Below are 26,609 nucleotides of genomic sequence, written 5' to 3'. Positions count from 1 at the left end.
TGGCATCTGTTCTAGCGCGCCTTGACAGTAGACCATTGTCCCTCGACACGATTTTCACATGCCGCCGACAGAAGATATCGCAGGTGAAGGCGACGAAGGGACTACTTCGGTTTTTGAAAGAGACGGGATTGGACAAGCGGCTGTGAGAGTGACGTCGCGTACCATGGCAGATTGATGGACTCCAACGGACGATGTGTGTGTGCTGTGCTGTGTGCTCTCTCTCCCTCTCCCCCTTCCCCATCTTTAATCTCCCCCATCCCTCTCCCATGTGTAGGGTAGCAAACCGGTTAAGCCAAACTGGTTAACCTCCCTACCTTTCCTTCTCCACTTTTTCCTTCCTTCCTTCCTTGAAGAAGCTTTGAATGCATAGAAGCTACAGGATGCTGCATCTACTCACGTGATACGTGTTATCTTTCGAATTTTCTGTCGATATACAGCACCCTCTGTCACTTTTATTAGATGCCACTTAGCGGAGATGACTTTTGCAGAATGTGTAGAATGGGTCACCGAAGTAAGATTAACGGATTTGATATTGTGGAGCAAGTCAGCACTTACCTGAGCGAGCTGCATGCAGCAGAGAGGCTTTTTGTCTCTAAGTAAGTAGCAAAGCTTGGGACTGACGCCGATGTACGGAGTCACTGGAGGGAAGCCTTTTACAATCCTGACAAAGAAAAGAAAAACAAAAAAAGAGTCAGTATTGCACGTTCACTCCGAGAGTATGCTCAAATCACAGCTTTTATACTAACTGCATTTGGTAAAGTCTGCTGCAGAAAGCCAACACTGATGCCAAAACTTATTCACTGCACTCTTGAGAGTTCTCTCTCTCTCTCTCTCATCTTTCATAACGCTTGTGTTGCGTTTTCTGTCGACCAGCTGGTTGCGCGTAGCCGGCCGATCAACGAGGGCAATGCATGTGCGGTGCGGTTGCCACGAATAAAATATTCAAACAGTTTGCAACGACCGAGAAGAGAGGAAGCCTCGGATACACAAAAATGACGCCGTTAACGGACACCATTTGAAGGCGCATTTCACAATTTCACGACTGTTCTTACGAAATTATGCGCCTATGGTCTACTTATGCACGTTACCTTTGAGCGACAAACATTTTTCCCCCGTACGATCGGCAACTTTTTTCTTGTGCAAAGTTATCATCCACGTCTCGGCGACACTCACTCGGACTCCTCGGCCGGCGTGTTCCAGGAGTTCTCGAGGTACTTCTCTTCCTCGATGCCCAGAGCATCGTCCTCGCTGTCGAGCTGCGCGCCCTCCTCGCTCTGGCCTAGGTCGGGCACGGGCGCGATGCTTGGTCGCCGACCGCGCGCCTCCTCGGGCTTCGGAACCTCCAGGTGCTGCTTACGGCTCCGAAAGTCGAACCGCGATTTGCCGCTTTCTGCCGTGGGAAGCGTGGCAAAAGAAAAGGACGGAACAAAATACAAATGCCGGCATTTGCCGCAACCGCGAGTAAACGCGTGGGCCACGAAATTCTTTTCTGACGCCCACTTCAGATGTGTCACAAACGGCAATGGACCAAGGGGTATGTGTACTGCTGGCACGAGCGCTTGGTGCTGCCATGCAGTTATACTGTCATACCCGATGCGCACGAAGCTCAACGTGCCTTTAATGTTTCGCCCCGTGAATCTGATGGGTTTGCGTCTGATCACGCGAACGCATACCGCGTCAGATGGGTTTGACTGCGGTATACTTGACTCGCAAATACTCTGCCTTTGCTGCCGCTTTACGGAAGCATGACCGCGACTTTCGGTAACCTTACTACCTGCCGTTAGTGAAACAGACCGAGCGAAACACTGATCATGAGTCCTGAAATTCTATTTCGTGCGCTGCAGGTGCTCCAGGCAGAATTAAATAGGCACCGATCTTGTTAGCGGGCTGGAGCGGCCATGGCACAAGAGCTATATGCTACCAGGCTTCTAGCAACTTGTTTTGTACTTAAATTATAATCAAACTTCAGCGCTTCCTCTGGCGCTCACTAATTTGCTGCAGCAAGTTTTCACTGCGGCCATCGCAATATTTTCTGCAACTGCGTTGCGGTGCTCGCAACGCGTCGTGCTCGTGCGCTGCAGTATGTTATTTTACGGCCTCCGACATGCATCCCCAGACTCGAGCACTCTTGAGGTCTCCGTGGAGCGCAAACAATACGTAGCGTGAATGTTGTGCGGTAGCACATAGGCAGTGCGTCTGGGTACCAAGGGGATTGCCGCAAGGGCTTCAATTTGATCCCAATGACGGTGGTAAGGTATAGGCTTGCTCGGTTGCAACCGTTTACATCAAGCGTGCGCTAACAGGTGGGTAACAACAGCTACTCAGGCTTCGATGTGCGGCGACAGCAGACGCACGTGGCGATAGAAAACAGGTTTTTTTCAGAAGCCGAGTAACTGCTGAACAACTTGTGGCGGTGGGTGGAGCCGATAATAATGATGAGCTGCAGTCGCCATTGGACTGCAAGACGCGACAGTAAACATATCTGTTTACAACATTATCGTAAATATGTAATGCCGTGAACCGTTATGACGGGCAATGATGAGCTGCAGTCGCCATTGGACGGCAAGACGCGCCAGTAAACATATCTGTTTACAACATTATCGTAAATGCGTAATGCCGTGAACCCGTTATGACGGGCAATAAAGAAGGTAATTTCCATGCGTTCATTTTCTGTGATGATAGATCCTTATCTATGCAAACCTGAACGTGCTCGCACCAAAAGCGAGTTGTTGATATCGTGAGCTCTCTCTATATATAGTATATTGGCGGTATAGCACCGAGCCATACACGCAACAGCGAATCGATACGACGAGCGATACGTTTACCTCCACCACTCCGCGCGTCAGATCACGCAGCGAGTTATAAGCGCTCACGCGAATCGCGAAGCTTCGAACCGTCATCTTACTAATATTTAGAACGCGAGCATGTGCGGACACCGACCTGTCCTGGCCTTGGCATCGGCGGCGGCCTTGTCAACGGCGTCCTGAGCCTTGGCGTCGTCGCCGGCGGCGGGCAGGAAGGCGCTGTTCTCCTCCTTGGTGATGTTCATGTAAAAGCAGATGTCCGATCCTTTCATGATGTAGGCCGGTCCCGGGTTCAGCAGCACGGGCCACTGGCCGTGCACGTCTGTCTGCACGCCCACCAGCGCCACACCGTACCTGCAGAAAGGCGATGTGGTGGTTGAGACATTTGTACTCACTGGTCTTACTGTGTTCGCCTGGTTCTTTTGTTTGTATCGTGAATTGAGATACTCCAGATGCTCTGCCGTAAGAACGGAACGGCGCATCCCTCCGCCGACCGCTTCTCCGTACCCCGAGAGTCTGCTAAAATTTTCGACTTTGGTTGGGCTTGCCGGGGGCTATGCCTCGGCTGTGGAGGCGGGGCTTTAAGAAGCTGGGAGAGTGGACGGAGGCAGAACGACTCGGAGGAGTTGGTGCGCAAGCACTTTGTAGAACGGCCGCTATGACGAGATCTTAAGATGTTAAACGAAGTGCTCGTATTTGTGTTGAACATCTTATTTGTGTACATCGTATTTGTGTAACTGTAACTTGAAGAATAAACGACAGTATATGCATCAAACGGCAATGCGCTCCTGAACGATCATCAACGACAACAACGATTAAGTATTACAACAGTGGTCAATGGAGCGCGCGAAAGTGAGAGGAGATGCCGAGCTGCGCTTTTGAAAGCCGCCACTGATGATATTCCTGTGCCACGGATGACGACGCTTACGCGCGGTGAGATAATCCACAGATTACGGATTTGGTGGCTGAGCACATAGCCTCACCATCATGGCGAAAAGACAGTCTACAAAGGCTCAGGACTCGTTATGAAGCATAGCATAATCTTAGCTCAAGCGCATGTCGAAGGCCACTCTTGCACATCGTTTCTTGTTTTTTTTTAAAGAATAAAACAAGCTCAGGGCTCGTATTCACAAAAAATTTCTCACGCAATAACGGTTCGAAAAAAGGAGATGCCAGTCAATCTTGATGCTGGACATATTATTAAGAAAAGCGGCTGGCCAGTGGCGAAGGGCACTTTCGAGCAAAAAGCTTTGTAAATTGGGCTCCCAATTCCTTAAGAAAAAAAAATTCTTCAGTCTCTAGTCGCGCCTTCAATGAAACACACACACACACACACACACACACACACACATATATATATATATATATATATATATATATATATATATAGCGATAATGTTGACAACAGCCTACCCTATACCTTTTTTTTCATCACCTTTTGAGAGCCTACTAAATAGCTGGTAAGCTCTCGCAAGTAGTAAGCCAAATAGCTTACTAAATAGAATCTTTCCGCAGCTCTTTAGATCTCCTCACTTACCGTATGCGTGCCTGTTTTTATCATAAAATTTATACGCCTATAACTTCGTCTTTAACTCACATAAGCGTTCAATTTCTCAAGCGAGCCGAGAAGGTATTCTTTGTAATACACTCTAAGAAAAGTTTAATACAACGATAATCGTCATCTGCCTTGATGCGTTTCCTTTCTTTAACGCTGCGAACCCGGTGCTTTCCAGTAACGAACGGCATGCGCGTTATCAGCATGATAGCATTCCCGACAGGAAAGTAGCGGGCGCGGCGTTTTCAAGAAAGGAAACGCATCAAGGCAGATGACGATTATCGTTGTGTGGCAGAAGGGGCACTCCAAAGGGTGTAAACTTTTCTTAGAGTGTACACTCTAAGGCAAAGGTGCACCCGTTTAGGGTGTATATCTCCCACACAACAATAATCGTCGTTGAGTTGAGTTGAGTTGAGTTGAGTGGTTGTAGGCTACTGGTGGGATTAGCCTTGCAGATGCTGCCGGCAATTGCTCCACCGTAGCGACACTTAAAATACATAAATCATATAAATCAAACACAGACCTCACAACTACACAAAGTATAAGACTGGCCTGGCGTTGTCTCCATTATGTTCAACGTGTGGTGTGTGCGGTGACATAGAACATTACTTTATGTGCTGTACTCTGTATAACGCGGAAAGGAGTGTGTTATTCGGGTCCCTCAAGAAGACAGGAATTCCCCACAGTTCTCTTCAGGACATTGTTTTCCCGCGCGGGAACCAGTTAGATAGGAAGGAGGTTTCTCGCCTCCTTTTAAATTAACGATAATCGTCATCTGCCTTGCTTGCATTTACTTTCTTGAAAACGCCGCGCCCGCTACTTTCCTGTCGGGAATGCTATGTCATGCTGATAACGCGCATGCTGTTCGTTACTGGGAAGTACCGGGCTCGCAGCGTTAAAGAAAGGAAATGCGGACAAGACAGATGACGTTTATTGTTGTGTGGCAAGATACGACCCAAAGGGTGTAATTTTGTTTTAGAGTGTACACGAGACGTTCGCCTTCTAAGCCTTGCACTCGGACGGTCGTGCTGTTCGTTCTTCGCGGCGATAACATAACTTTGCGAGCGCCAGACGACTGCACCTCGCACATGCATCACGTCGTAAAATAAGTGCAAAATATAGCAAGCACACACCGGCGCTCCACTTGTACAGCGGTATATCCTGTCAACGCAACAACGCTTCCTTTCCCTTCCCTCCTCCATGCCTATAATCTCTCGGAAGACCTGGCCAGGCTATAGCAGATGCCACCTTTATCGGTGATTCGCTCTCGCCGACAGTGAGAAATGCAATAAATTTTCGCGTGCTTGTGCGCTACGATCGGAATCTGACGGATTAGGCACTCCTGCAATGCGCTGTTTACGGTGCGGCGCCTGTCAAAACAATGTCTTCTGTTGCGCACGAGTTAAGGGGGTTTAAGGATTTAACTTAGAAGGGTGATGGTTTGGGCTAGTTGGTTTGTCATTAGCTCAGTATTTCACTCATGTACCGGTGTGAACTTACCAAAAGTGAAGGCTAAGGCGAAGCAACTTTGCCGGGATTTAGATTTACACGCTTTGGAAAAACGAATCGAGAAAAGCAAGAAAGCGGGTTTGGAGATGTTCTTTTCAGCAGAAACTCATAAATCTGAGGTTCCCTTCCCCGGCATCGTTTCAGAAAGAGGAGCGTGGCAGAAACAACTGGAGTTGTTCCTGCAACAAAATCTGAAGTCGTTGTCTGCAGAATACCCGTTTTTGATTAATAACTCCCAAGAGGTGATTGATTTCCTTAAGCTTAATGAATGTCGTAAGCTTGCCGCATTCTCGATCGACCTTACGGACCTTTATTACTCGCTCCCTCACAATAGGTTGTTGGAATGCATCAGCGAATGCATCGAAGATTTAGGTGTGGTCGACTTTCAAAACCGAGCAGGGTTAAGCTCGGGAAATTTCCTCAATTTGGTACAGGTTTACCTTGAATCCACATACATGCAATGCGATGACGAAATCTAGCTTCAGAACAAAGGAGTGTCCATCGGGTCTTGTATTGCGCATTTGTTGAGCGACCTGCTTTTGGCAAAATCACACAGAGCCTAGCAGCAATTATTAGAAGGAACTAAGGTTCTGAGAACCTTGAGATACGTGGACGACTTTTTGATAGTTTTACAGTGTGGTGTCTCAGAGCTGTTTTTCGCTTCCTCACAACTAGTCGGTATACTTGAAGAATGTCTATCCCCCCTTGTCTTAACACATGAAATGCCACAAAATGATTCCCCTCTGTTTCCTCGACCTCAAGCTCGTGTTTTATAATGATCATGTCCGCTGGACATATGAACCCCGTGCGCACAAACCACTCCTGCGCTTCCCATCAGCACATAATAAACTAGTAAAGAGGGTTATTCCTCATGCTTGCTTCTCTAACTCTTTAGACCGGTCCTGCCACCGCAGACTAAATGGCAGTTTTCAAGCATAAGTTACACGCCTAAAAGCCTCGGGCTATCCTGACGGATTATTCGTCTCAGTAGCTGAGGCAATCCGCAGAAAAAGAAGAAAACTTAACAGCGAAGCCATGGTCACCGAAGAGCTCACACAAAAGGACCGTAAGGTCGCGGTGATTCCATAGAAGCATCAGATCACCTATCGACTTAAAAAAACCGGTGAGCGGGTTGGTGTACCTGTAATGTTTTCTGCCCCACACAAGCTTTGTCCGATATAAAGGAAAAGCACCCCTACCATGAAACAAAAGCACAGTTTGAAGTCAGGCACCGCAACCGTTACGTGGATTGTGTGCAGAGGGTTGTGTACAGAATCCCCTTGAAATGCTACGCATGCTACGTAGGTCAGACAGGCAGGTGTCTGAACGATCGTCTGCGTGACCATGAGAATAATGTTAAGAATGGAAAGGAAGGTTTCTTAGCCCTGCATTGTAGCGCATGGGGATGTACCTTTCTGTTTGGAAAAACAAAAGCAATGTTCACACACAGGGATGATCGAACGCGCATCATCGTTGAATCGGCTATAGCATAGCACGTGAAGAATGCCTGTGCATAAGTAAGCCATCCCTGGCCTTATCACGAAAGGAGATGGCATTCTTAGACAATGGAAGGGCGAACAATGAGCGGTGATGGCATCTTTTTAATGTTTTTCTTCTTGTTTTTTTCGTCTTTAGTGTTTGTTTTTTACATATATACTCTTTATGTGGTTTTCCCTCTGTTTTTTTCTACATAACACCTTACATCAGGCAATAATATTTCAGTTGGCAGCAAGTGCTTGTTTTAGTTTTCTCATGTGTCCCCTCGCTTGGCGCTGTACCACAGCCTAAACTGCACGTATTGCGTGCGAGAGAAGAATCGCGGGCTCGCGCTGCGAGCTGCATGTTAATTCTCCCCAAGCGCGCTCCCAACCAACATTTCGCTTCCGGCACACAAGCGTCCGCCAGACACTTTCGTCCGCACGAAATCGTCTAACGGGAACAAACTATCCGCGAAGCGTCCCAGCCGCACAGAGCCCGACAGTTTGAAGCTCGCGCACATGTTATACCAAAAGGCTGCGAAAACGTGCCCTACTCTCTCGTACGCGCAGGGGAAACATGCAAATCGGAAGCGAGAAGAGACGCGCTTACTTTCTGTGCGAATGGAAGGATGCGTAGGTGAAGCTCTTTCCCTCGTATTCGCCAAAGAAGCGGCTGTCGGCCAGCCGGATGTGGTAGATCTCGTTGCCCGAGCACTTGCCGTACAGTCGGTGCCACTCTTCGGCCGACGTCTGGCCCTCCCTGCAGGACAGTGCAGGCGGCTGAGTTAACGCCGCTGCGAGACACGCAGGTGGGAACGCGACACACTGCTGAACCGAAGTTTTAGTGATGCTCGTAAGGGGCTCCATGACAAAAACACACAAAACATGCTGAGCGAGAGAAAGCTATTTAACGAAATGCAGATAATCCTGCCGGCGTATATCTAGGCGCCCAGATGTTACTCTTCATAGGGAAGTCGACTGAAGACAAAAAGCCCTAGAAGGATGAGGGCAGGAAGAGAGAGAGAGAGAATAAAAAGGCAAGATAATATATGATCATTGTATGTACACGTACAGGTGAAACAAAGGTGTTGATGTAAACACGCTAGAGCTTGTAAATTAAGACAGTGTCTGGAAGGAATTAGATTACAAAATGTAAAGCATCACGTACGCCAAGCAACGTTGCTTTGAAGGAGAAGGTATATGACCTAGAATGTTTCCTAGATACGCGCGTCTATATTCGCTGTTGTCCAATATTGCTATGAAGATTTTCTTTTTCCTTTTTCATCATTGTGATGGACGGAACACTGAAGCAATCGTGGACGTTTTCTTCGATGTTGCAGACTTCTATAGTATCCATCGTGTAACTTTATCACAGGTATTATATATTAAACGCATGCCATTAAAATGTGGGCTGCATGCTCATTTGGCAGAGAAATGGCAGATGGCCCGGCATAAAAGTAGTCTCCCCCAATTTTTTTATTTTTCTGTGGGGGAGGGGGTTTGTGCTGTCCAAACAAGTGTCTCCTAACTTCCCGGGAAATATGAGCCAAGTAGCTCAGATGAGAACAATCATACTGGCGGAGCTACCATGTCACCGAATGCCGGATATAAACCAGCTGGACGGTTGCGCTGCGTTCACTTATAGAAAATAAAGGCGGCTGAAGAAAAGATGCCGTTCGTGCTATTGGTTACATTATACATCTCCGCAAACTTCGAAGCAAAAATACTATTTCCTTTACTTACTCGTACCGAGAGCATGGACTCGATGCGCGGGACACGTGTTTGTTAAACTTATGGACGAAACTTGCTTGAAGGATTTTGCTCGTATATGTAAGCACAGGGTCGCAATTTACGCGCCTTGTGCGCCTTTGAGTTCAACAGAGACACAACGCCTATACAACAAGAAATAAATTCAATACTGTGTACTTTACGCGTCAAAAATATAGCCACAACTACAAAACTGTCCTAAGGTGGAGAAATTGCTTCGTTACACTCTCATTGCTTATAACTATTTAATACTAATGCATTTAATTTTAATGCTGACGCAAGTGCGTGGGTCACGCGACGACACCCTGGGGGTGACAAGTAGATAAGGCGCGAATGCGCCGCACTGCTGCAGAAATTCGTTTTTTTTTCTTCTATTATTCGTTTATAACTAGTTTAATATGCGTCTCGTTTTAAAGCTATGAAAGAAACTAGTGAGAAGCAAAGCTTCATCTCGGTAGGTGCGAACTCGGAAAGATTGCTCCTGCACTTCTAACAGTACACCAGACAGGCTATAGTTATTGTATTCTATGTTTGAGGCCCGCCGACTATAGCTCTTTCGGAGTTGTCAAGCTAGACCTAAACAGAATTTTGTTTTATTTCTCTTTCTTTTTTTTACATTTTACAATATATGCTACTTTGGCTGGAGTATCTTATCGAATGATATCGCATTCAGATAGAGATATCTGCATCTTATCGGTGCCAGAGAATGCCAGCGAAAAGGTGCTAAAATGAAAACAATATAAAACAAGCAAACAAGCAAAGAAGGGAACCCTTCCGTGAGAGCAAAAACGTGGATTTACGGTTAAGAGTCAGGGGTTTACCCTTTTATTTTACTCAACCTCGCCTTCTCCTGCCATGTCCCATTGCGAACTGACGTAAAATGAAGACGCGGTAGAACCACCTTACTTTCAGCTGCGTTCGACGATTGCGCTTGCGGTTTACTTGGTTATTTATACTGCAAGCCAAGTTTGGCCGAAGCAGGAGAGGATTACAAAGTTCACAAATAATAACAGCAAAATACTTTATAGAGTACAATAACTGTATAGAGGCAGTGTTCACTCCGAAGTATAGGCGATAGTAAGTTCTCAAGCAGACGACTCCGAAAGAAGCTTTATCAAGTGGAGAAAGGCCAGCTGGCACCTCATTTTGATGTAGTATATGTATATCACGCGATACGACGTCTGCTCACATCTTGCTTATCCGAACCCATGTGGGCCAACAGCAAAAGATGTTTCAAGGCATGTCATTGCAACAAGCCTTGTCGCATAAGAAGGAGAACTGAGCCCGTCTCTCCTTGTTATGCTCGTGCTTACTATATTGGATACTGGCTTGTTCTTGCTAAAAATATGTACCGACTCCCGCATCAATTCACTTTGGGAACTGCGTTGCGCCTCATTATTTCCAGGGCCCGATTTAACCAGTATTAATGGGACATGCCAAACGCCATTACTGCTTAGTTTCTTCAGACCCACACCATGCCGCATGTTACACTTTGATATTCCTCCTCTGGTCACTAAAGTGGCTCGGGAAATACATGAATAAACCGTATGACTTGAACACTTTAGTGCACGCGCACTCATTTTGGGCCGTTATAAAAGGGGTGAATTCAGAGAGCGCCTCGTTAAGCAGAAAGGAGTGCGTAGATTTTTGCGTATTGCGTAAGTTACCGAAAGACACTTGCCTCATGAGCTATATGTGAGGTTTATGAGCCGACGCTAACAAATCTTAATGAATTTATTGTTCCTTCCCCTATTTCTGAAGGGAACGTATTGCATATTTGCTACAGCATCTTACATCATTGGGCGCCATAAGCCGTTACATCGACAAATTCGTCTTTTAGTAGAATGCTTTTCACCGTAATTTTTTTCTTTTTCTTTTGTTTCTCTAAAGGGGAGCGTGAATTCTTCGGTGTAGAGGAGGAGGCCGTTTTTTTTTTCGCCTTCTAAAGAGGGTTGTTTTTGGTCAACAATAACGGATAGTTTCTTTTCTTACTGAAGTGACTGGCAGTTACGTGCTTAAGTATCAGCGTTAGGTGGACTTCGTAAGCTTCTTCTAGAATCGATGAACCAACATTTGATTGAAGAACAGAACCAAGATATACTGCCTGGCAAAAACAATCTGTTTGAAAGACGCATACTTTACAGGTCGGCAAAGGTTCGCCCACTTCACCACACACTGGGCTGCAAACAGCGTGCGATCCATGCCTTATAGGCATTTCGTCATTATACATGAGAATTCGCGACACGTGAGGAAACGATATTATTGCCTTTGTAATTCCCAAGCAACAAAATAAATAACTCAAACGCTCTAGGATACTACAAGGCAGCCTGCAACCAAAAAAAAAAAACAAGTATTAGACCCAAAAAGAAACTCAAATTCAAATGTCGCAGCCTGTCGCGTTAGGGGGAGTGATGTCCGTGCTTGTTATCGGCATCTATACTCTAACCAACAGACCACGCATATGCAAGTTTCTGCTTAAATATTAAAAAAAAAAACGACCGCTGAAAGGCGTAAACACGCTCAGCAAGCGGTTGTGCTTCGGCAAGAGTGCCCCGCGACAACAGCCCAGCTGTGCGCATTTGTTACGCGTAGGTGGGCTTCATGCCGAGAACATTGTGGCTAAATGAGCCCATCGCAAACTTGTCTGCGCCTGGCGCTTCTCATAATGACAGCTTCATGTTTTGTCGTACGGCGAGTGGGTATATACACTTTGCTTTCGGTCCATCTCATCAGACAAGCATAGCGCTGTTTTGTTCTTGCAAAGTTTGAGACGCGGAGATCGACTTGGTAATGCAGCGACGAAGATAAACTTGCTAATAGCATTACCGAAGTGCTTTTCTAGCTTCTGTTTCATTACGCGATATAACTGAACTCCCATTGAAACCGAAAGGAAAGGAGAAAAAAAAAGGAAGGCTGATTGGTATGTTACACCTGTCATGAAAGGCGCTTCCACTGCTAGAAGAGCATGCGGCCGCTAAATAAATCTCAGAGTGCAAAAGACGAGAGACGTATCTGAAAGAGCCGCAAAGCCTGCACCGGAAAAAGAAACCACTCTTATGGGAGACGTTAAGAAAGGCTACATCAGCGGGATCGCTTCAAAAATAAATTTACCTGAGCAAACAGAAAGCTAAATGATTAATCGGGAAAGTAGCTTGTAAATTATCGACGTTTGCTCGCGTGTCGCATACGTGAAAGCAAAATGCAATCCCACCCCAAAAAAACTGATGTAGCAAGTCTGTTGCTTGAATAAAGAGAGATAAAAGAAAAAGTGCTGCTGTGAGACATAGTTGCGTAATTTATAGCAAAACTTAGATTACATAGATTACACCGGAACTATGCTTGCAGTAGCTGCTACTTTAGAGCGCAGCTCTTAGGCACCCATTTTTGCGGTGAACGTCGGCGTCGGCGTCGGCGGCGTAACCGGGCGAACGAGCACAGCGAAAGATGAAACAGCGAAAGCGGAGCAGGAGATGAAAGACGCAAGCCGCGAACGGCGGAGACCAATGAGAGCGGCCCCTTGAGTGACGTGCGCACGGGAAACTGTTGTCATGCGGACCCGCCCAACCGCTCGATGCGTACTCGTAACTGCTCGTTTCGGACCGCTCGTTTCGTACTATCGTCTGCTCGCGTCAGCTCTCGCTCGCGCTTGTTTGGCTTGGTCTCGTTCGCGCTTGTTTTGATTGCTACGGTTTGCGATTGTTTTGTAATCTGAATGTATAAGCGCGATTGTATGTGTAGTACTTTCTGGAAGCTATGCGGGCACCAGCGATTACACTGGGACCTTCGATGAGCCATGTATAAAAGCTGACGCGCTTGACCACTAGATAAAATTAAAAAAAAAATTATGGGGTTTTACGTGCCAAAACCACTTTCTGATTATGAGGCACGCCGTATATAGTGGAGGACTCCGGAAATTTCGACCACCTGGGGATCTTTAACGTGCACCTAAATCTAAGTACACGGGTGTTTTCGCATTTCGCCCCCATCGAAATGCGGCCGCCATGGCCGGGATTCGATTCCGCGACCTCGTGCTCAGCAGCCCAACACCATAGCCACTGAGCAACCACGGCGGGTCACATCAACGTTAGAACTCCGTTTTATCATGTTGATTCGGCTGTAATCAAACACAAAGAGGCTGACCACTATTTTGTGGCCTGCCATATTTATTTGCCCTTGCTTAAAAAAATATCATCCGAACGCTTCCAGGCATCAATCCTCGACATAGCCAAATTCTGCCCTGCTACATGACTCTACAGACTCTGCTACATGTCTCTTTCAAACTATTTGCCTCAGCATGCCACGAAAGGAAAACACGTATAGAGCTGTGCTCAGATTTCGCATATAGGAAGTCTGTGAATTAAAAAAAAAATGTTATTCATGTCACTTCCAGGAAACATCGACTGAACCCTTCACCGTCATATCGGTTACGTTGCACAGTGAACGTTCATGCAAAAAAAAAAAAATACTAAGAATTTTCGCTGCCAGCCTCAGCCGATTTTATTATGAGTGGTTGCGGTGCACCACGATGAAGCGTTAACAATGCTATTAAGACGTTAACTCAGTTTAATCAACGGGTTGTACTGACCACTGAGCGGTTGCCACGAGGGGAAAAAACGTCGGTTCTGTCCATGCCTTTTGTTTCATTGTCTAATCATATCGCTCGCTGGCTGAAATGTCTCATGCTCTGCCATGGTGCTGACTGCTCTCGTGCACCTGACAGCAATCACCACCGACTTCTTCTCTTTTCTTTTTTGCAAATGAGTGAAGTGTGCAAAACGCAAATGAGTATTTGCGGTATAGCCAGATATCCGGGAAACCACTTCCTGTATCGTCAACGCAAAGGCTGCAGCTGCGTGACAACTATGTGGCTCGCATTTAAAAGAAGATTGTATCAGCCCTAATCGTCGTCGCTCTCTCGATGCTCCTCGTAGGGCGGCAGTTAAAGTCCTTCCTTTGAATGATCTTCTACAGATGTGTTTTGTTCTTTTTCTATTCTTTTTTATTGCTTACAACTGATTGTTGCATAAAATGTTTATCAATAGAGCTTTAGAGAATGTAAACCTCACACAAGCGAAGAATGCGTCCAAGGGCAAATGGGTCATGCAGTGGAAGTCCATTACTGCTACCACGAGCAGAAATTTTCCTTGGAGCTTTCAATATTTTTAACGGCCGTTCCGTACAACACCTCATGGTAAGTGCAGTTCAAAGTAGGCCACCGTTGCTGCTTCAAATCACAGGCTTACCTTTTGCGTCAGTATGTGTGCTCACTAACCATGGAAGGGCATAATTGTGTCACAGAAACAAGAAACATATGACAGGAAATGAATCGGACGACAGGAAAGAGGTAGATTCAGCGTCTTCAGCACGATCAATGTAATCTTTCAAATACGATTAAAGTTCCCCTGCAAAAGAATCCCGTAGATTCTGTCGCTTTCAAATACTGCGCAGGAGCTTTTACTATAGGTGTCGGTATATAAGCGTCCAATTTAATACGAATTGAAAGCCAAGTTCTCTGTCTTAGACTTGCCGATGGAGATTAAATGCACATGTTCATAACAACATTTTATCGTAACTCGTCCAAAACCGACAGAGTTGGACGGGCTTCGAATGGAAATTTTAATTTAAAATACACCGCATGCCAGTGAAGCTGCACAGCGCTACTCCATCTGTCTGACGCTGTCCAGAAGAATGGAAGAAACTTAATTAAGAAGGAAAGAAGATTTATTTAGCCTTGGAAATAAGCGTCATCTTGCGAGCCTTTTGGTGTAGTGAAATCCCCGTGATGGCGGCTTGATAAACAAAAGCTACGGGGGAAAATGCACAGCCAGTCGAAAGAAAAGCTTATTTTCGCGTGACCTCGCTTCTTCTTTCCACTGACTTCGTACAGGGAATCCACAATATTTCTTTTGGCCCACAAAACCACGGTATCCAGAATTTGAGCGAAAGCGACGCGTTTTAAGCTATTCATCAAGGAGCGAGCCAGTTTCACCCAACTTATTTAAGTCATCCAGATATTGAACAACAGTCTGAATACGCGCGTGTGCCCTAGATAAAGCGAGATTTAAAAAGATCAAGACAGACTGAAAGATCAGCCAAAGCTATTGTATACTCGGGCAGTGAGCCAGGGAGAAGCGAGCAATACAGTCACCTAAATCGGCATGAACGAGAAGAAAGGGAACCGAGGGGCCCGATCTTTATTTATCATATCATAAGAAGTCAACAAGCATAGACGCCAAGGACAATATATGGGCGATTACTTTTACTTACTAACTGAATAAAAGAAATGATAAATTAATGGAAATGAAAATGGATGAAAAAAACCAACTGACCACAAGTGGGATACGAATCCACGCCTTCGCATTGCGCGTGCGATGCTCTTATTTATTTATTTATTTATTTATTTATTTATTTATTTGAGAAATACTGCCAGCCTTCAAGAAGGCCGTAGGCAGGAGTGGACAGTACATATGAAAAAATGATCAAAAATAACAAGACAAGAACACATTACACAAGGCTCGCACTACGCAATGAAAAGCAGCGAAAGACCGACAGTTTGCACGTCGCTTGCATACAAACCCGTGCTACAGATATAATAATTGTACAATGATATATTGATAGAGTGCTTGACAAGAAAAGATTAAATCAGAACACGGACCATTCAAGCTACGCATGCGCGTCGCTCGATATGACAAACTGCTGTAATTCATCGCTTTATCGAAGCATTTTGCGGGAGAACCATGGCATATGTCGCGAGATGATAAGTGTTGCTGAAGATTGAAGGCTGATGGAAGAATTATAAAGCACTTAAGAATGACTGCATGGTGGGTTTCTCGACAATCTGTGCACTGAGACAGTTCCATTCTCGAATAGTTCGAGGAAAAAATGAATTACTGAAGCAATCGGTTCTGCAGGCGAATTCTTGAACCTTTTTCGAGCGATTTCCTCGTGTGGAACGACGAGTCACCTGTTGAATGTACAATTCCTTATTGATACGCAAATTACGAGGATATATTAAATACATATATTTCAACCTATCACGATGGCGTCTTAGTTGAAGTGTTTCTAAATTAGCTTTTTCTAGCAGCTGAGTCGGAGATGTGTGCCAGCTGTATGAATTAAAGACGAATCTTATTGATCTTCTTTGGACACTTTCGAGTTTACTTATATTTAATTCAGTAAATGGGTTCCATAAGACGGAAGCATATTCAAGAATCGGCCTAATAGATGTTTTATATGCCAGTAACTTTATTTCTTCTGTCGACTGACGTAGGGAACGTTTCAGATACCCAAGTTTCTGCATGGCCTTTTTTTTATGTAATTGATATGCGTGTTCCACCTGAGATCAGGCGTGATCATGACACCCAAGTACTTATAACTCTCTACTGAAGAAAGACTGCGGCCATTTATTGAATATTGGAAGTGTAGGGGAATCCGTTTTCTTGTTATTGTCATTGATACGGTTTTCTTCTCATTTACCTTCATTTGCCACTCAGAACACCAACGGTCTATTTTAGATAGAGATGAATTTAGAAGAGCCTGGTCATTTGGATACTGAATTACATTATACAATATACAATCGTAAGCAAAAAACTTAGTTTTCACTGGTATGCCTTGAGTAATGTCATTAATAGAAATTAAATAGAACAGTGGTCCCAGGATGGATCCCTGCGGTATGCCTGACAAAACTGGGGCCGGACTGGAACTAATGCTGTCGATGGAAACACTCTGCTGTCGCAATGAAAGATATGCTTCTATCCAGGATATTAATGTAGTGTCTTGCCAGTTGAGCTACCACGGCGCACTTTACCCGCCCACTTTCTGGGGTATTTATGTTTTACTACTGGAACGAACCCTGGGAGTGTTAGCCAGAAACCTAGGTGACGGATGTGGAACATCCTTTCCGCAGCAGGTGTCACGATTACGTGATCGGCGCAGTGAACAAATTGGCTTGGTGCATTTTGTGACATCCGTATGCCGCCATTGCTGAATCACAATTCGGCATTAATTAAAGTTACTCGAAATAGACGTGGAAAATAAAACGAAGGCCCCGAGAGCAGCCGGCAAGCAGCGCTGGCCCAAGCTGACAAATAACTGAGACGAAGTGGTTCCAACACGTACACTAAAGGTATACGCACGTGCATGATGTCTCAACGGTAGAATAACGCGCTTTCATAAGTGACGCTTGGTCTGAGCAAACTTTAGCTGTGATGCACTGGGCGCCAGGAAAATTTGACTACAAAGAAGCTCCTCGACGAAAATACGAAATGCGAAAAGAAGGCAAGCGACGCATGCCAACGGCGTGGCAAGCACACCGTTGGAGCCTCCACCGAGGCACCTGTCCCTATAGACTTGACAGCAAATTATAACCCCCCTCTCCCTTTCTTTTCGCCCCTAAGTCTTCGGCTCTTCGCTCCTTTCGCGTGCTGCATGTTCTGTCCACCTTTGGTGAATGACTTTTAGAAGACAAAAGTAATAAAAAGAAAAGCCTCGAAATAAAATGGGCACAAATAAATGAAAGCCTACAATTAAGAAAACATCTGGGGCGGCCATGCGATCTCGTATTATTAACGGGATCATTAAAAGGACGAACGGCGGGGACGCCACTTCGATGCTCTTCGATGCTCTTCGATATCGATGCTCTTTCACGCGCATTCCGCATTTCCTCGTCCCGGACGTGACACAGCCGGCAGCTTTGCGTCCCGCAAACATTCTCAAACATTCTCAAACATTCTCAATCTGCCCCTGTGCTGTGACGTAACACTGCTATCAGTGACGTTAAGTACACCGGTTTCAGCAGCCGTTGTTTGAGTTCTAAAAAGAAGTTCGAGCTGTCAATGAATTATTTATTGAGTGTTGGCGAATTCTGCGTTGTGATACAGGATGCCAGTGTTCGCGCATATGGCAGTTCTATAGAGAAGACGAGCGCAAGCAAAACGTTGGATGCACGAATCACTTGCTTCGAGTGCACGACCGAGAGGAGCCATGCCGTCGTGAGATGATGCCCGTGGTGAAGGCGTGTACTCACTGCCCGCGCGACGTGTGCAGCAGGAGCGTTACTAGGGTGGAGGCACCGGGGCAGAGGCAGTTGTTGGCCAGCAGGGCGTACTTGAACTCGTCCTCGCAAACCACATGTTCTGCGCGGAAGCAACACAGCGACGTCACAGTTTCTGCGGGCTTATACGATATGCATGCACGTTACCTCCACAGTGAATCCGTGGAAACACCCCCCCCCAAAACACACACACACACACACACACACACACACACACACACACACACACACACACACACACACACACACACACACACATTCGCATGGTTACGTGTGTTCATACGAGATTATTGCATATTCATGATTGTACGACATATGGGTCTCTTAAAGGTACCATCGCTACAATGTGTGTGTATATATATATATATATATCAGAAGAAGCCAACAAACACTGACACCAAGGACAACATAGGGGAAATTACTTGTGCTTAATAAAGGAAATAAAGAAACGATAAATTAACGGAAATTAAAGTGATAAAAAAACAACTTGCCGCAGGTGGGAACCGAACCTACAACCGCCGCATTTCGCGTGTGATGCTCTACCAATTGAACTACCGCGGCGGCGTTTCCCCATCCACTTTCTTGGGTATTTGTGTGTACTAGTAGAACCCTGGGAGTGTTAGCCAGCGCCCCCACTCACAGACCATGGCGGCGGACGTGGAACGTCTTTTTTGCCGCAGGCGTCACGAGAACGTGATCTTTTTCGGGTGAAGGCAACTGGTCAATAAACCCACGTATGCTACCTGAAGGCATCAATGTTGCCGGATTCGAGACCCTCGTTATGCAATAAACGAGAAGAAAGAGGGTTAACCGAGGGCAACATTCGGCGATTCGAAACATTCGAATCCGGCAACATTGATGCCTTCAGGTAGCATATGTGGGTCTATTGACCAGTTGCCTTCACGCAAAAAGATCACGTTCTCGTGACGCCTGCGGCAAAAAGGACGTGCCACGTCCGCCGCCATGGTCTGTGAGTGGTGGCGCTGGCTAACACTCCCAGGGTTCTACTAGGACACACAAATACCCAAGAAAGTAGATGGGAAAATGGCGCCGCGGTAGCTCAATTGGTAGAGCATCACACGCGAAATGCGGAGGTTGTGGGTTCGGTCCTACCTGCGGCAAGTTGTTTTTTCATCACTTTAATTTCCGTTAATTTATCGTTTCTTTATTTCCTTTATTAAGCACAAGCAATTTCCCCTATGTTGTCCATGGTGTCAGTGTTTGTTGGCTTCTTCTGATATGATTAATAAAAATCGAGCCCCTCGCTTAACCCTCTTCCTTCTCGTTTGTATATATATACATATATATGTGAGTGTGTATGTGTGTTTTACGTCGAACATTTTTTAACAAAGAAGCCCATAAATATACTCGAATCATGTTACTACAGAATAATTGGTTGCTCAGGTGGACATTTCTTTCAAGAAAAACGACCTCAATTATTTCACTAATTCATATAATTACGCTAATCAAGTTAGTTACAACCACTACGGCGTTGGAGAGTTGAAGGAAATGGGCATAAATGTTTAGTCCTGCGTTTCTACATTTCAAGATAGGAATGTAGGCAGCAATCATCAGCCTATTTTTTTTTTGGTCCATTGCAGGACGACGTGCCACTTCCAGCGATATCCAATTACCCCTGTCTTGCGTTAGCTGGTTCCAACTTGAGCCTGCAAATTTCCTCATTTCATCACCCTACCTAATTTTCTGCCGTCCTCGACTTCGCTTCCCTTCCCTTGGCGCCCACTGTATAACTCTAATGGTCCACCGGTTGCCTACGCTGCGCATTACATGGCCTGCCCAGCTCTATTGTTTTCTTTTAATATCAACTAGAATAGCGGCTATGCCCATTTTCTATCTGATCCACACCACTCGCTTCCGATGTTTTAACGTTACGCCCAACATTTTTCGTTCCATCGTCCTTTGCGTCGTCCTTAACTTGTTCTCGAGCTCTTCTGTTAACCTCCAAGTTTTCGCCCCATATGTTAGCCCCGGTAGAATGCACTGATTGTACACTTTTCTTTTCAACGATAGTGGTAAGCTCCCAGCAAGGATTTGATAGTGCTTGCCGTATGCACTCCAACCCATTTTTATTCTTCTGTAAATTTCCTTCTCGTGATCAGGGTCGCCTGTGAGTAATTGACCCGGATAAAAGTACTCATGTACGGGCTCTAGAGGCTGACTGGCAATTCTGAACTCCTGTTCCCTTGCCAGGCTATTGATCGTTACTTTTGTTTTCTGCGTGCAGGCAGCAATATGTGGCGTCAAATTATTCGTTCAATTATTTCCCTGATTGTGCACGCGGCACCACGAGGCGCGGCTCTCCGTCTGAACCTATGCGTAATGTAAAAAGCATGGTCTGCAATGAAGCTGCCGTCACACTTCCCGCTCTTACCACTCCGGTTGGCGCTTTGCGCAGCTCGCACAGCCACTTCAGCAGCAGGAACGAGACAGACCGCTTTCTCGCGCCGTATGGCCAAGCTTTATTTTACGCCACATCACTACGTCACGGCGCCGTTGCATCGCGAGCAGCGCTTCGCGGTGAAACCAATATTATTCACAGTGTAAAGATGTGCCGTAAGTTCGCAATTAGAATTTTTATTGATGTAATTAGGTTAAGTTGTCAATTGACTGTTTTGGTTTACTGTATATATATTTTTTGGTATGTGATGTCCATCTGGGCAGATCATTCATCTGTATAGTAACGTGATTCGAGTAAATTTTATATGAAATAAAAAAAAGTTTTCGAATTAAAAAAAAAAACACTGTATCTGTGCACCATCGGGACCCACTGAGACGAGTCAGAATCAGACAAGCACTTATTGTGGAGTCAAATGTACAGAGCGGCTGAACTTGAACTGATCAAGCTGCGTGTTTGGGCCTGCCATGCATGCAAGTAGGTGGGGGACTCCAACACCAGCTGCTGCTAAAGACTAGCATTTGGTAGCGGCGCGGACAGATATTAGATGTCGAATGATCTCTCTTCTTGCGGGACCGTTCTTATGATTAGTTTCATTGTCATCTTTTATTTACTATTTTATTAGTATTAAATGATGTCTCTATATTTTGCTGTTTAATGTATAGAAAAATATATAGAGTAGCCGAGATACTCTCTACCTCAATATTTCTACAGCGACTCTCTGTTCGCCAGTGCTTGGGAAGTTTGCGTGATTTGGTGCATGGTATTTTGGGCACTGTTCCATGCTAGGAAACAGGCAGCAGAGCGGATACGCATCGCAACTCTGAAGTGATTGCAGCATCAAATTTTGTTTCTTTCTTTCCTGATTACGTTTACACTAACAGTACGTGCACGCTCCCGCGTAATAACTGGTCACGTGAGGCAAGGTACGAAAAAGGACAATGAAGCGCCGCTTACGATGATTTAGAGAGATGTTCAGATGGTAACAAAAAGGTGGCTGTCGCGGAAATGCCGCTCAAGACGTCGAACTGTTTCCCTTGATGTATCAACGCGCTCAGTATGAGATAGAACGCGTCACCACTTTGCCACACGCTTTCGCGTTGTAGCTCATACTGACCTCGATAGTACGGAAGGAATGTGATTGCAAGTTGCTATATAGCAACAACTTGCATACTCATGATTCATCTTCAAGTACTCAAAGAACTTCCCGTGTTCAGGAGGCGTTATGTGAGCACCGCCCTGTACATATCTGTCGTCATCGCGGGAACAACATTTGAACATAATAATAATAATAATAATAATAATAATAATAATAATAATAATAATAATAATAATAATAATAATAATAATAATAATAATAATAATAATAATAAAGGATTGTGATTTGTAATATTCCATATTACACTTATTTCTCTCTTTCGCGATGACCCTCTTCTTGCAAGTTGCGCATTCATTGCACGCGCAAATCGGGGGTTCCAGCAGAAACATGCAGACGCAGGCATGCAGGCGAGCGTATAGGCGCATGCAATAAGCCCGGCGAGTCTCCTGTGCCAACACTTACCCGCGAAGGCCACGTGCACTTTATTTTCTGGACGGAATATTTGAATGTACTGGGGAACAGTTGGTGCGAAGTCGCGTACTGCCCACGACCGCAAGATGGTGTGCTGGTCCTGAAAGGAACGACCCAGAGAGAATGCGATAATCACCCACTTCAGCCCCACTTCGCTGCTCGTCATCATCATCGTCATCATAATGTCCTCAGCTTCAGAACAATAATCACAGACCACGTTATGTATCTGCCCGTGAGTGCTTCGCTAGACATCCGTACAAATCTCAATTATTCGAACGACGCACTAAAGGAAATGCTTGCTTCGTTTCTTGTATGATGAGAATAATACACCGCATATTGGTTTTTCTGTCTTCATTTATCTTTCTCTCTGTTTTTTGTGTGTGTGATTTTTGCACACTTGGGAAAACGAGATTTTCCTCTGCTCTTTGCGAACACACGGATTTTCAATGCGTGAATCATGGGCGCAGTTGGAGTTCTCGGCAAGCAGTAGCTGAAGACAGCAGGAGCAAGTGAAAAAAAAGAAAAAGAAAACAAAAAAGAAAGAAAGAAACTGGATCTTACGGCGGCTGCGAGGTCGGCGTAATTTCGGGCTGCCAGCATGAAGCACGCCTCGGCTGCATTCATTCTACGCGGCGGCGAGCGTGAGAAGAAAAAAGAGAAAAAAGAAACCGAAGAGTTAGGACATATCACAAACTCTGTTGGAAAGTGAAAAGCAAAACAAATGACAACACTTTTTTTGAGCAACTCTTAGTACTCAGTAGTTCTAAAAAAAAAAAAGAAAAGACAATGTGAGAATACATTTTCTATTGTTTTGCTGTGGACTGACTTCACAGGAAGTGAGAACACAAAATTCGGCCCTCAGGAAATGCGTGTATAGATACATACATTGCCCTGTTTTCTTGCGCTGGAGACCTCTGCAGTAAACGAACCGAAACATTCGCCTCCGTCATTAAAAGCAAAATGAATTCTTACAAAATAAAGAAAAAAGAAGTAAAAGGAATAAGCGTGAAAATCCACTTGTACGAAATTTCCCAGAGGTGCTCGCAACGCGCACACACTAAATAATAAAAAGAAAGAAAACGAACTTCGCTGAAGCGTTTTGCTAAACTGGAAAATGTGAACACTGCATCTGCAAAAATGAAAGGTCCGTTCTTGAAACTTGTTCTGCATTGGAGTTATTTTTTAGCCTCTTATCCGGTCATGTGTCCGGTACAGTGCCCGTGCTTTCACTTAGCTCTTCTGAGATGCGCGGTAAGAAAATGCGTCTTGTCATTACGTCAAGCTGCCCGGAGAAGTTAGGCATTCGGAACACTTTTATGCGCAGCGTCAGTGTCAGTAATGATGAAGCTGGCAAAGGTGCATACGCCATCTCGCTAAGGCCCCGCATTTAAACGAGATACTTTCATCGGAAATGGTCACATTTTCGTGTACGTGTGCCAGAAACCGCGAGTTTTAATGCTTACGGCGCGATAAAAATATTGCTATTCGGGCAAGAAGTAACGTACACGCGGATATTTCTGCTCAAGAGAAGGAACGTGGCATGGCCTACTGTACTGATAGGAACAGGTCGCTATATACCGCTTTGGTTACGCGCGCTCTTGCGCAGAGCAGTCGCTGTAAGCATAGTGTCTAAAGGAACACTAAAGAAAGAAACGCTAAATCACTTTAGATTGGTAAATTATTTCTTTTTTTCAACACCAGTATATTTTTCGTCAATTTCGCGGCAAGAGGTTGATTACTATAACAGGAAATGAAGGCCCAGCTTCCATATACATATTTCTTTTCTACTTCGCGCCGGAGCCTCAGCTTGAGGTTTCGTCACACTGACGAACCGCGCGGGCATGTCAATGTGACGTCACAAATTTCAGCATATCTTGTTGTTGTATTTGGATGGTTGTGCCGCGGCAAAAGTTTTCAAAACTCGCTAAGTTCGGCCTTTGGCTCCTTTAGAATACGATATAATCCATCGTTATCAATAACAAGTTAACTAGGCCCAATCAGACACCGCCCAAATGCATGACGTCAAGGTTAGTGGGTGTAGAAACTTCCAAGGCGGCATCACCGCCAGTCTTTCACTTTTGTTTTTGTTATAGTTTTCTTTCATTCTTTTTTGTTGTTTTTTTCTGCGCCATAAAACCCCCTGTCAAGGTAGAAGTGACTTTTGTGTATTGTAGAAGAGTAATTTATTAATAGAGCTAAACTGATTTTGCTCCATTAGTGTCCCTTTAATAGTATCACAAATATTAGACGCAACATAGTTCTCAGCATCGACCAGTTCACGGTGTATGAGAAGAACGAAATGTGAACTTCGCAAGTGCACAAAGCAACGGGCTGCATTTTTTTTGTGAAGCTTTCCTTGTGGTATAAATGTTTATTTAAATAAAATCGTGGATGCACATTTACTCGTGAATAAATTGCAGGAGTGGCTTAGCATGCACACGAACGCTTTCGCTCACTTGGCACGCGCGGGAAACGAATGCATTGAACCAAGGCGCGTGCAAAGCACCGGCGTACCTGGCCCTAGTGAGGTCGGTGTCCTTGAGCGCAGAGCCCTGAATGTAGATGACCCTCTGCGCCCACATCGGTATTTGAAGAATCATCTTCATCGTCGCGTCCACTTCGCATGGCGACAGAAGTACAACGTAATAGTCCTGCGCGTAGTGTAGGCGAAGGAAAAAAAGAAAAAGATGCGCATTACTGAACTAAAGAAAGCCGCAGTTACTAAACCTGTAGCACACAATAACCTGGACATTACATGAACTTGTATTACGAGATCTTGCGGTTCTTGCTAAAGAAAATCGCAGTTTATCGCAAGGAATTCACTCCCTTCTCGATGCCTCTTCAGCTTTATCCCATATGCACTTCTTCGCTATCTCAGCAAAAAGACGCTAATGCATAAGCTGAGTCTTTTTCAGTTGACATTGCTCCCATGGTGGTTTTAACTTTCCGAAACAAAGCAAAGAGTGTGGTGGGTAATTATTACAAGGCTAACTTCATACATACACTTCACAAAATGTCAAACTCGTCAACAGATGTAGAGAGTATACAAAATTAGACATGTCTGCAGGCAACAATAACGACTGCAATTGTGATAACGAAGCAAAGTAAAAAAAAAGCCCCCCGAAAGGTTCAAAACATACGACTAACACGTGCTTTTTTTTTTTTGAACCTTTCGGGGGGCTTTTTTTTTTTGCAGTCGTTATTGCAGTCGCACAGCAACTAGCACTCTTCCAAAGTTACTCATTATATCCCCAGTACATCCACGTTTATACAGATGGTTCATGTCATAAAAATTCCTCGACTTCAGCATTCGTCATTCCACATTTAGCGCTAGAGCAAACATTCAAATTATCCCGGGAGACATCTTCCACCATGGCAGAACTATTTGCAATCCTGTGTGCTTTGCGTTTCATAACATCAGAAAAACATTCGCAAAAATGGGTTATCTTTAGCGATTCGCAAGCCGCTCTCACATTACTACAGAGCAATAAGAAAAATTCTTTGAACACTTCGCTATTGTATGAGACGCTCAAAGAACTTACTAAAGCAAACGCAATGAACCACGTAATTGCATTTCAATGGATACCTGGGCACTGCAATATTCCCGGTAATACTGCAGCGGACGCAGCTGCGAATCGAGCGCACTATAACGCAGAGACAACCAATCTTCCCCTATTGCGTAGTGAAGTCCGTCTGATCCTGAGACAGATTTCTCGTCGCCTCAGTAAAACTACCTGGTTTGACCAGCAAACTAAAAACTCGGAGTTATACTCTATAGACCCATGTATAAACTTATCAATGCCGGAAACTCTAAGAGACAACAGAAAATTTGAAACATTGGTACACCGACTGCGTCTTGGTACTGCATTTACGAAACACTTCTTGTGCAGAATAAAACGTGTCTCTAGTCCGCAGTGTTCTTGTGGCCATGCAGACGAAGATGTGCATCATCTTCTCCTCGAATGCACGAAATACGATACACAAAGAACGGTACTGCAAGATAATTTGTGCATATTAGACAGAAGACCATTCACTCTTAAAAAGATACTTGGCCCATGGCCAACTGCGGGCCTTCAAAAAAGAGCACTTCTTGCTCTGAAAAAGTCTTTAGAGGACACCAACATTTTGGGAAAATATTAGGTACCCGATGATTCGAATACGCTAAATGAGTTACATAAATGTTGTTGTTGATTCATAAGTGCTTTATGTGGTGAGCGCAACTTTTACGCTATATGTATGATTCTGTTCTGTACTTGCAGTGTATTACATGTGCTGTGTGTTTCGGCTGTTCAAAACATCTGACTTTATATATGTGTACGTGGACTGAACAAATGCACAGAACTTTGCGACTCATGTACTGTTGGACCGTATACTTTTTATTCACTCAGTGTTCTACTGAGTGTTACACTTTGTGTCGCTATTCTCCCTTTTTACGCAAATTTGTTTCGTTTGCCAAGT

The 26,609-nt window shown here is 44.9% G+C and overlaps 1 protein-coding gene across 3 annotated transcripts in view; it reads right to left on the bottom strand.

Annotated features, from left to right (window-relative positions):
- Positions 1-26,609, bottom strand: part of SLO2 (slowpoke 2) — a 514,913-nt gene that overhangs the window by 42,938 nt on the left and 445,366 nt on the right. For all 3 annotated transcript variants that reach the window (XM_070539983.1, XM_070539965.1, XM_070539974.1), the window contains exons 10-17: positions 24,666-24,802; positions 22,713-22,776; positions 22,143-22,251; positions 18,139-18,247; positions 7,957-8,106; positions 2,941-3,158; positions 1,174-1,390; positions 556-661 (exon numbers count right to left, since the gene is read on the bottom strand). In XM_070539983.1, the coding sequence (XP_070396084.1) occupies positions 556-661; positions 1,174-1,390; positions 2,941-3,158; positions 7,957-8,106; positions 18,139-18,247; positions 22,143-22,251; positions 22,713-22,776; positions 24,666-24,802 (1,110 nt within the window). The remainder of the gene's footprint in view (positions 1-555; positions 662-1,173; positions 1,391-2,940; positions 3,159-7,956; positions 8,107-18,138; positions 18,248-22,142; positions 22,252-22,712; positions 22,777-24,665; positions 24,803-26,609) is intronic.

This window comes from Dermacentor albipictus, chromosome 1 (genome assembly GCF_038994185.2).
Source record: "Dermacentor albipictus isolate Rhodes 1998 colony chromosome 1, USDA_Dalb.pri_finalv2, whole genome shotgun sequence".
NCBI lineage: Eukaryota > Metazoa > Arthropoda > Arachnida > Ixodida > Ixodidae > Dermacentor > Dermacentor albipictus.
The sequence above is the reverse complement of the archived record's forward strand: the minus strand, read 5'-3'. Positions and strand labels throughout refer to the sequence as shown.